This window comes from Colobus angolensis, unplaced genomic scaffold, assembly GCF_000951035.1.
Source record: "Colobus angolensis palliatus isolate OR3802 unplaced genomic scaffold, Cang.pa_1.0 Scaffold193, whole genome shotgun sequence".
NCBI classification, from domain to species: domain Eukaryota; kingdom Metazoa; phylum Chordata; class Mammalia; order Primates; family Cercopithecidae; genus Colobus; species Colobus angolensis.
The window spans coordinates 960,613-971,070 of record NW_012115077.1 but is presented as its reverse complement, the minus strand read 5'-3'; the positions used below and the strand labels follow the sequence as shown (position 1 = coordinate 971,070).

The 10,458-nt window shown below is 48.3% G+C and overlaps 1 protein-coding gene across 2 annotated transcripts in view; it reads right to left on the bottom strand.

The window, feature by feature from the left end:
* The window catches only part of SUPT6H (suppressor of Ty 6 homolog (S. cerevisiae)), a 54,413-nt gene that overhangs the window by 10,330 nt on the left and 33,625 nt on the right, over nucleotides 1-10,458 (bottom strand). For both annotated transcript variants that reach the window (XM_011940790.1, XM_011940791.1), the window contains exons 14-27: nucleotides 9,667-9,796; nucleotides 9,431-9,581; nucleotides 9,100-9,254; nucleotides 8,706-8,901; nucleotides 7,680-7,819; nucleotides 7,439-7,556; nucleotides 5,386-5,462; nucleotides 5,021-5,156; nucleotides 4,587-4,724; nucleotides 4,341-4,508; nucleotides 3,604-3,731; nucleotides 2,260-2,467; nucleotides 1,587-1,734; nucleotides 760-902 (exon numbers count right to left, since the gene is read on the bottom strand). In XM_011940790.1, the coding sequence (XP_011796180.1) occupies nucleotides 760-902; nucleotides 1,587-1,734; nucleotides 2,260-2,467; nucleotides 3,604-3,731; nucleotides 4,341-4,508; nucleotides 4,587-4,724; nucleotides 5,021-5,156; nucleotides 5,386-5,462; nucleotides 7,439-7,556; nucleotides 7,680-7,819; nucleotides 8,706-8,901; nucleotides 9,100-9,254; nucleotides 9,431-9,581; nucleotides 9,667-9,796 (2,036 nt within the window). The remainder of the gene's footprint in view (nucleotides 1-759; nucleotides 903-1,586; nucleotides 1,735-2,259; nucleotides 2,468-3,603; nucleotides 3,732-4,340; nucleotides 4,509-4,586; nucleotides 4,725-5,020; nucleotides 5,157-5,385; nucleotides 5,463-7,438; nucleotides 7,557-7,679; nucleotides 7,820-8,705; nucleotides 8,902-9,099; nucleotides 9,255-9,430; nucleotides 9,582-9,666; nucleotides 9,797-10,458) is intronic.

Sequence of the window (10,458 nt, the reverse complement as noted above, 5' to 3'; positions counted from 1 at the left end):
GATCTCCTGACCTCGTGATCCGCCTGCCTCAGCCTCCCAAAGTGCTGGGATTACAGGCATGAGCCACCGCGCCCAGCTGCCCCTTCCTTTTTAAAAAAAGGAAATGGGGTCTTGCTATGTTGCCCAGGCTGGCCTCGAAATCCTGGGCTCAAGTAATCCTCCCAAATCAGCCTCCGATGTAGCTGGCACAGGCGTGAACCACTATATGTACGTGCCACCATGCCTGGCTGCCATTTTGTTTTGACCCAGTGACTGTAATAAGTTTCCATGTCAGTCTTTTTTTTTTTCCCTTTTCTGAGATGAAGTCTCATTCTGTCGCCCAGGCTGCAGTACAGGGGTATGATCTTGGCTCACTGCAACCTCCACCTCCTCGGTTCAAGTGATTCTCCTGTCTCAGCCTCCTGAGTAGCTGGGATTACAGGCCTGTGCCACCACAACTGGCTAATTTTTGTATTTTTAGTAGAGATGGGGTTTCACCATCTTGGCCAGGCTGGTCTCGAACCCCTGACCTCAGATGAACCGCCCACCTTAGCCTCCCAAAGTGCTAGGATTATAGGCGTGAGCCACTGTGACCAGCTATGTCAGCCTTCTCAGAAGGGACTTCATGCTAAACCTGTATGTTTCCTATCTGTCTTCCTTCCTTGTGTACTTGTTTGGTAAGAGCATGATCTAGAATGCCCTCATCTCTGATTCCCTTCTAGGCACCGAGATCATTCAACCAAGAAAATCCACTGAGCAAGATAACGCTGCAGCACACACCTCGCTTAGTTCAGGGAAATTGTCCTGCTGACAGAATGGGCACTGCCACAGCCCTGTCTCATCATTGCGGATCGCCTGGTCATAGCTCTCACCCTGGGGACGCCTGTGGGCGATGCCAGTGACATTGCAGATGATGAGCTTTCCTGCAAGAAGGAAAGAGGATGGGGAGCAGGCTCAGAGAATGTGGAGAGAACTTATTTCCACCAGCCTTTAAGTGACAGAATATCTGACTTCCTTCCCATCCTTGAAGAGGGAACTCTTCCTGAACTTTATTTATTTTTTTGAGACAAAGTCTCGCTCTGTTGCCTAGGCTGGAGTACAGTAGCGCCATCTTGGCTCACTGTAACCTCTGCCTCCCAGGTTCAAGGAATCCTCCTGCCTCAGCCTCCAGAGTAGCTGGGATTACAGGTGCCCACCACCACGCCCAGCTAATTTTTGTATTTTGAGTAGAGATGGGGGTTTCGTCATGTTGCCCAGGCTGGTCTCGAACTCCTGGCCTCAAGCAGTCTGCCTGCCTTGGCCTCCCAAAGTGCTGGGATTACAGGCATGAGCCACTGTGCCTGGCCGTTCCCCTGATTTGATGATAGAGAAAATAAAGCTATAAGAAAACTAACTGCATGAAGATTCCACAGCACATTGGAAGCACATCTGACCTTAAATTCAGTTTTGATTTCCAGTCCAGGACTCTTCAGTCTTTTAAAATGCTCTCCTGGTCTTCCCCATGTACAACACAAACCTGCCTCAATCTGCTGGAACTGCTGCTTGGTTTGAATGTACATGGTAAACACACCCCCTGCTCCCAATAAAAAAACGACCCCAGAATTTACCAATGTAGAAGGTCTCTGGTGTTTCTTTGGTTAACATATTGAAGATCTCCTCTGTGTTGGGAGAGCGGTAGGCTGTCCGGAGGTCCTTGTATCGACAGCTCAACTCTGCCCGGATGTCATAGAGTGTGATGTGTTTGTCACCATAGCCCTGGGGAAGAAGCCTATCAAGAAGAGCCTTGCAGCTGCCCCCCAACCTGAGCCTCAGGGAGTCCCGTGGAAGGGGCGGGCCTCTCCAGATGGGAGTACGTTTCTATCAGGGCTTCTTCTCTTCTTTCCATCAACATTTACTAAAGGTGGTTTTCAAACTTAGCCATGAAACACTGTCCTGTAATCAAAATGCTTCACGGAACCCCAATGAGTCCACAGATATAAGCAAAGCTGTGCTGTTAGAAAGGAGGAAAGGGGGCCTAGATGGAAACTGTAGTACTGACATCCTCCCAACTCCCTCCTGCCCCTTGTAATTATGGTGGCAATCTCAGAATCCTGTGGCTCCTTAACAAGCAGACCAAAAACTTCCTTGAGGAATCCAGTAGAGGAGGGCAGGGAGATGAGAGGATCAAGTCTGCCATACTAACAGTATCAAGCTTTCTCTGCACACTCACTACCCAAGTCTCCTACCAACCTGGCCACTTGGGATGAGTTTTCCTGCCGGGCCTTCCATGCTGTTCCTTACCTGCCTCTCCAGCTCTTCTGCAAAGGCATCAAGGTCCAGGTCTTTGAGTCGCTCTGGGTTTTCCAATATTTCTTCAAGGGCTCCTGCAGGATTGGCATCCTCGGCTGATTCATCGTATTCCAGGGCATCCACTGCCATCTTCCTAGCCCACTCATAAGTCTCAGGGTGGACGCGGGAACCATCAAGGACTTCAATATATGAGTCAGTGCTGGAGGAAAGGCAGAAAAGGAATAGGATATAGAACAAGAAGTTTCTAGTAACAACCCAAATGTCCACCAATGGGGAACTGGTTAAATAAATTAGGGCACCTCCATACAATGGAATACTATACAGCCATTAACAAGAATGAGGTAGATCTATGTGTGCTGACATGGAAAGATGGCCACAATATATTGATACGTGAAAAATGCACTGCAAAAACACTATGAACTATATGATCCCATTTTTGTAGTAAATGGGTAGTTAGTAAATGCATAGCAAAAATAAAATTTAGAAAAACTGTAGTATACATAAAATTGTTATGGTAGTTATCTCTGGGGGGTGGGATTATGGGGGACTTCCACTTTCTGCATAATATTTCTACATGTTGAATTTTATATGATGAAGTTATATGAGTCTTATAATAAGATAAATCAAGAAAGGGGAAAAAAAAACCTTCGAAAATTTGCTGATAGCTATTTTCCCCCATAAAGCCTTCCCAGGCTGGTCTTGCCCGTGCACTCACATGGACCTATGTTATTCGTGGAGTGTTACAGCAAAGCTGAGTGGAAAATGAAGTTTTAGAACTTGAAGCCTATTTCCCCACTGATTTCCATTACTGAATGAGGAGCTATGTGCCCGTGGAAAAGATCCTCCAAAGACTGAGTTGATAACTTCTGGAGAGGAAGAGGTCAATAGTGAAGTCCAAAGTCCAAGTGAATAGAACTTTCTCTTAATAACATCATCTCAGAACATACCAAATCTCTCTCCCCCTTCCTTATCTCTTCATACCCCCAAACTCCTTTCTCATTGCCCCTGCTATTCCCACCCTTATCTGGCCACAACAAACCATAATAAAAAAAAAGCAAGTTTGTGTTCACTGAACAAAATCTTGTGTTTTCCATGCTTAATTTATAAGCTAAGCTGGTTCTTTTTATGTTTCTCTCACATGAAAAATGTTTCACATAATTGAACCGATCTTTTCCATAGGTCAGGGGCTCTTGACTGAATAAAGTTCCTTACCTTTTCTTTAAAACATTTCCTAAATTAAATGGCTTGTGGCCCTTTGATAGCCCTAACCCCTGAAACCCGAAAACAAAGCCCACAAGGGAATTCCTCCTGCCCCATCCAGGCAGAGGGCATCACCTGTCCCCCAGGGAGGCCGTGTCGATCTTGAGGAAGCCAGCACAATTCATGAAGACTTTGGGACCCATGTGGCACATGGTGACCAGCTGCGTCCGGCTCTCGAGCCGGGTGTTGTTCTGCTTCAGGATCTGGGGGAGAGAGCTGGATTGAGCCAGGGCAGTAAGGAGGCCCCACCTCCCCAGACTGTTCCAGTCTCTATTAAACCCTCATAACAAAAATTCTGTCCCCACCCAGTATCTAGTTGAGCACTACAGCACGCTATCGACTACTCAAAATTAAAAAACAAACAAAGTTTTGCTTTAAATGGGAAAATAATAAATAAATGATGTTATACCTACACCAAAGACCATATACAACTAATGTATGGCTTACAAGTTACAAGTTAACACTAGTTGGCTGGGTGCAGTGGCTCATGCCTGTAATCCCAACACTTTGGGAGGCTGAGGCAAGTGGATCACTTGAGGTCAGGCGTTCGAGACCAGCCTGGTCAACATGGTGAAACCCCGTCTCTGCTAAAAATACAAAAAATCAGCCAGGCGTGGTGGTGCAAGTAGCAGTGAAGGGCACAGCTTTGGCCAACTGGGTCTGAAGTCAGACTCTGACTCTCACTAGCTGAGTGATTTTGGACAAGTCACTGACCTTGGTCTTCCTGAGCTGTTAAATTATACTGACAAAGTATATATTCATATTCAACGAAATGGCAACTTTTAAAATTTCTGAATTCACTTCAATCCTACCTTCAGGAGGTGGGTCCCTTTCCGAGGTCCCAGGCCACAAACATACTGGATCAAGGCCTGGCTGTAAGGGTGGGCAATGGCACGGTTGACATCGACCCCGACCTCATTGACTCGGTTGATAAATTCACAGTACAAGGCGTTGAGCAGCTCCTCTTTCACCACATGCTCCTGTTGACATTAAGCAGGCAGGAGTAAGGTTACTCTGCCTTTCCCTCCACCCGAGTCTGCCTGTCAAATCCTACTCACCTGCAAGGGGTGAAACTTGAGACACAGGATGTCTTCATCAGAACTGCACACCTGGGCAAATTCAATCAGAGGGTCCTGGATGCGCCGGGCCAGGGAGACAGCCTGTCTCAGCACTGGAGGGTAATCCCGGAATTCTGCCTAGAGTCAAATGAGGGTCAGCAGGGCCTTAAAATCCCCTCAGCTCCAACATCAAGAGGAAATTCAAACCATTCTTGTTTAAATCATTTTCTCTGCTTCTCTGGGATCTTTTTCCTGGGACCGATTTAATTTCTGGGACTCCCAATCTGAACCGTAACTGCAAAACGGAGAACTTCTGCATGGGTAAGTACACAGGTATAATCCTGTGCCCTGATAACCTTTGTTTCCCTATTTAATCTCTTTGGGATTAATAGCACTTGCCTGGGCAGGCCCTAAGGGTGGGACTCCAGCATTACCTCTGACTTCTTGCTGTTCATATAGAGAATGGCCAACTCGTTGTCAACCAGCTCTACCCCAATAGATGACAGCTGCTGGCCCTGATCCAACTCATGTACAATGCGTTTCACATCTTCAATCAACATCTGGGCGTCCCTGGTGGGATGAGTGTTAGTCAATGAATATATTTTCTTAGGGATGGACAGTCTCATGACTGCCTTGGGGGCAGGGAGGAAAGGGCTTTGAAGACAATGAGGTAAAACATCACCAGGGACACTCCCTGCACAGGCACAAGCCCCACATGTTACGGGCATATGCCAGATTCAATAATAAGGGATGAATTGGGTCATAGCCTTAAACCAGGTGTGGTCTAATCCCCACCTACCTGTTCTCTCCTGCAACTGTCACCACATGAGGCTTCTTATTCAGGAGAAATTTCTTTAGCGTTTCAATGTCTTGAGCCTGGATTGAAAGAAAATTGAAGCTGAATGGCTCTGAGGATGTGAAGATTTCAGGCAATTCTGTCTCCCTATGTTGGAGATCTTGTAAGAACTGGAAAAGTCTTCAGATATCTGGTCCAAGATGCTACCAAGGAACCATTCCCACCTCTTCCTGAAAGTTGGCCACCCTGCCTCTGCTTAATAATTCCACTGACTAGAACTGCACTCCAGTGGTACTAGCTGCCACTAGCTAGGTCGCAAGGATGAAGTGAGAAAACTGTTCTTTTTTATTGTAGACCAAAATCTAATACTTAGCCACTGGTTCTAGTTTTGATGAAACAAAACAAAGAACTAGTAGCTGCCCTCTTTTGGGTGCGGGCCCTTTGCAAAGATCAACACAGTTAAGTATGATTTTCTTCAGCCTGAAGATGTCCAGTTTCTTTCTTTTTTTTTTTTTTTTTTTTTGAGACGGAGTCTTGCTCTGTCACCCAGGCTGGAGTACAGTGGCCGGATTTCAGCTCACTGCAGGCTCCGCCTCCCGGGTTTACGCCATTCTCCTGCCTCAGCCTCCCAAGTAGCTGGGACTACAGGCGCCCGCCACCTCGCCCGGCTCGTTTTTTGTATTTTTTAGTAGAGACGGGGTTTCACCGTGTTAGCCAGGATGGTCTCGATCTCCTGACCTCGTGATCCGCCCGTCTCGGCCTCCCAAAGTGCTGGGATTACAGGCTTGAGCCACCGAGCCCGGCCAAGATGTCCAGTTTCTTATGATTTACTTTCCAGTGCCTCACACTCCTGCATGTCCTCCTTCTGTGGCTATTTCATTTGTGGTGTGACTTTTGCTAAAATGTTAATTAGGACTATTAGATATTCTGATCTCCATTTCAAGATTTTAAGGGCTGGGTGCAGTGGCTCACACCTGCACTTTGAGAGGCTGAGGCAGATGGATCGCTTGAGTCTAGGAGTTTGACACCTGTCTAGGCAATGTGGTGAAACCTTGTCTCTACAAAAAATACAAAAATTAGCCAGGCGTGGTGGTGCACGCCTCTGGTGGTCCCAGCTACTTGGGAGGCTGAGGCAGGAGGATCACTTGAGCCTGGGAAGCAGAAGTTGCAGTGAGATGAGTTCTTGCCACTGCACTCCAGTCTGGCGACAAAGCAAGACTCTGTTTCAATAATAATAATAATACAATTTAAAAAATAGTTGTTTCATTTTTTTTTTTTTTGAGACGGAGTCTTGCTCTGTCGCCCGGGCTGGAGTGCAGTGGCCGGATCTCAGCTCACTGCAGGCTCCGCCTCCCGGGTTTACGCCATTCTCCTGCCTCAGCCTCCCAAGTAGCTGGGACTACAGGCGCCCGCCACCTCGCCCGGCTCGTTTTTTGTATTTTTTAGTAGAGACGGGGTTTCACCGTGTTAGCCAGGATGGTCTCGATCTCCTGACCTCGTGATCCGCCCGTCTCGGCCTCCCAAAGTGCTGGGATTACAGGCTTGAGCCACCGCGCCCGGCCAAAAAATAGTTGTTTCTTAAGAAGTTTTTCTTTCAAGAACGGGGCTCTGTCAACAAAACTGAAAGATACCACAGATACCATTAGGATAAACAAAATTCAGAAATATACCAATCAAATGAACTGAAAGTCTTCTTTCCTTGGAAAAAGAGACCCTGAAAGGCTAAAGCAGGGAAAAGGCTGGCTTCACGCCTCAGTGGCTTTCAGCTGCTGGAACAGCCTGACCCAGATGCTGGTAAGAACAGAGGCAGTTAAAGCAACTCCAGAAGCACACAAGGCCTAGGAATTGGCCTCAAGTCAGAAGCAAATTCTGTACCAGATAACTTGAGTGCCATCTACTGCTCATGGAAGTGAGGCATCCCAGGGGACAAGTCAGTGACCAGATCAGAGACAAACAGTCTTGCATAGGATTTTGCTTAGACCATAAACACTTATTCCCACTGAATCATAAGACATATTCCAGATGTACACTTAGTAACCTCGTCCTGGCCACTTGCCTTCTTTTCCCGCTCTTCCTCTCTCCACGCAGTTCGCCGTTTGGTAAAATGGGGCAGTCGAAGGAAGTCTGTCACTTCTCCTTCACCATTGACCAGGGCACAGAACACAGGGTGATCTCTGCCAGACAGACAGAAAAACAAGAGTGCAATAATCAGCAATATGAAGTTATAAATGAGAGAAAAATGAAATTTAGGAAGATAGGTAAGAGATGGTGCTGGGGAGGCAAAAACAGGTTGTTACCTGGCAGAGGAGAAAGCAATGCCGAGGACTCGAATGCCCTTCCCTTGGTTCTCGTCCATAAAGTCATCATCTTCTTCCACCTGCTGATCTGGTCGGTAGGGCGCCACTCTCAACCAATTGTAGAGCTTTCGACTACAGGCCTGGGGGAAGAGACACAAGGGATATTACATACATGATGACATTATGGTCATCAGGCTCACCAAGTGTGCTACGGAAACACACTCATACACACGTGCGAGGGTGTGTGTTTTTTTTTTTTGAGACAGTCTTGCTCTGTTGCCCAGGCTGGAGTGCAGTGTTGCGATCTCTGCTCACTGCAAGCTCCGCCTCCCAGGTTCACGCCATTCTCCTGCCTCAGCCTCCAGAGTAGCTGGGACTACAGGCGCCCGCCACCTCGCCTGGCTAGCTTTTTTTTGTATTTTTTTAGTAGAGACGGGGTTTCACCGTGTTAGCCAGGATGGTCTCGATCTCCTGACCTTGTGATCCGCCCGTCTCGGCCTCCCAAAGTGCTGGGATTACAGGCTTGAGCCACCGCGCCCGGCTTTTTTTTGTATTTTTTTAGTAGAGACGGGGTTTCACCGTGTTAGCCAGGATGGTCTCGATCTCCTGACCCTGTGATCCGCCCGTCTCAGCCTCCCAAAGTGCTGGGATTACAGGCTTGAGCCACCACGCCCAGGCTTTTTTGTATTTTTAGTAGAGACGGGGGTTTTACCACGTTAGCTAGGATGGTGTAATCCCAGCACTTTGGGAGGCCAAGGCTGGCAGATCACGAGGTCAGAAGATCGAGACTATCCTGGCTAACACAGTGAAACCATGTTATTTTATACTAAAAATATAAAAAATTAGTCGGGCTTGGTGGCAGGCACCTGTAGTCCCAGCTACTTGGGAGGCTGAGGCAGAAGAATGGTATCAACCCAGGAGGCGGAGGTTGCAGTGCGCTGAGATCACGCCACTGCACTCCAGCCTGGGCAACAGAGCAAGACTGTCTCAAAAAAAACACAAAAAACCATGAGTCTCTGCCCTCACCTTTATGACATATTCCTTGGCTTCAGTCAGCAGCTTGTTCTTGAGTTCTTTGGCCATCTGCACATAGAGGAACTGCTGTAAAGCCCGTTCGATGGCCATGGTGCGCTGCCGGTTCCACTCCTGCACCTGGTGGCTGAACTCATCTCGGTAGTAAAACTGTTTTATCTCTTCAAAATATGTCTGGTCGTTGCCATAGCTGAGGAGAGACACAAAGCTATGGTGTCAGGAATGGAGAAAAGGTGACACCCAATGTCCACGAACATTCTAAGCAAGCCAGAGACAACAGCTTGCTCAACTATGAAATTGTGGTTCCCCACTCCTGAGGGGCCTTTCCCTCCACCAGACTCCTCACCAGGCCTTCCCCAGAGAGCTGCCAGGCCAGGGTTCTCCTTACCCTTCCACTCCCTTCATATCTATGCTGATGTCAGTGGTGAGGAGTCCTTCGTCTTCAGCCAGGCATATCTTGAGGAACTGGTCATCTCTCAGTTCCTTAACAGGCTTGTTCTTTAAGTACTTGAAGGAATAGGCATAGTGGGCCTCATCCACATCCTGCACACATGAAGGGAGAATCATGAGCCTGTGGATGGGCTGGGCCAGGCCCCAGGAGAAAAGACTGCCTTTCTGCTTTCAGGCACACAGCTCAGTGAAGTGGAAGGCAAGAAACTCAGGCCAATCAAAGAAAGAGCTGGGGAACATCCTGGATCAAAGCCCTTCACCCAGCTCACCTTTCTACCTTTCTTGGTGGGGGTTATATTTAGCTTGGCTCTCTCTTGGAAGGTTTGCCTCAGCACCTGCCGGACAAGGGGCTCACGGGCAATCTGCAGGGCTACCATGTAGCGGGCGCCTTCTAGCACAGCTTCTGGAGTAGGGAACTGGCTGTGGGGAAAATGGTGCAGCTACAGGACCAGGGTGTTGTGGCCCTCAGGCCCCTCCTCCTGTCAGTCACCTGCTGCACGCCTACCTGCAAACGTAATCCTTGGCCAGCTCCAAGGGCTCTGCGGGAAACTGCTCTGTCTCATGCCGCTGGTAGCTGTCCCGCAGGTTCTCCCCAAACTGCTCGGGAGTAAGCCCAAACTTTTTGGCCAGGCCATCTAAAGCAAACAGAAGAGTGAAGGGTAAGGCAGCAGATGGGCTGATAAACTTCTTGGCTTTCAGAATCTGGAGTTGGAATTCTGGGAACTAGTCTTTGTTATTTTCCTGAGACGGTCTCGCTCTGTTGCCCAGACTAAAGTGCGGTGGGGTGATCATGGCTCACTGAAGCCTTGACCTCCTGGGCTCAGGCGATCCTCCCACTTCAGCTTTCCCGAGTACCTGGGACTACAGGTGTGTCTCACCACTCCTGGCTAATTTTTTCTGTGTTTTTTGTAGAGTCTTGCTATGTTGACCAGGCTGGCCTCCAACTCCTGGGCTCAAGCGATACTCCCACCCTAACCTTCGAAGTGCTGGGATTACACGCCTTGAGTCACTGTGCCCAGCTAGAGCACTGGAATTTAAAGAGGCCAGGAATGAGCAGGACCAGGTGGTCAAAGAACAAGGAAAACACTGATTTTATTTTTATTTTTTTATTTTTTTTTTTGAGACAGAGTCTTGCTCAGTCACCCAGTCTGGAGTGCAGTGGTGCAATCTCGGCTCACTGCAAGCTCCGCCTCCCGGGTTCCCACCATTCTCCTGCCTCAGCCTCCCAAGTAGCTGGGACTACAGGCGCCCGCCACCACGCCCGGCTAATTTTTTGTATTTTTAGTAGAGACGGGGT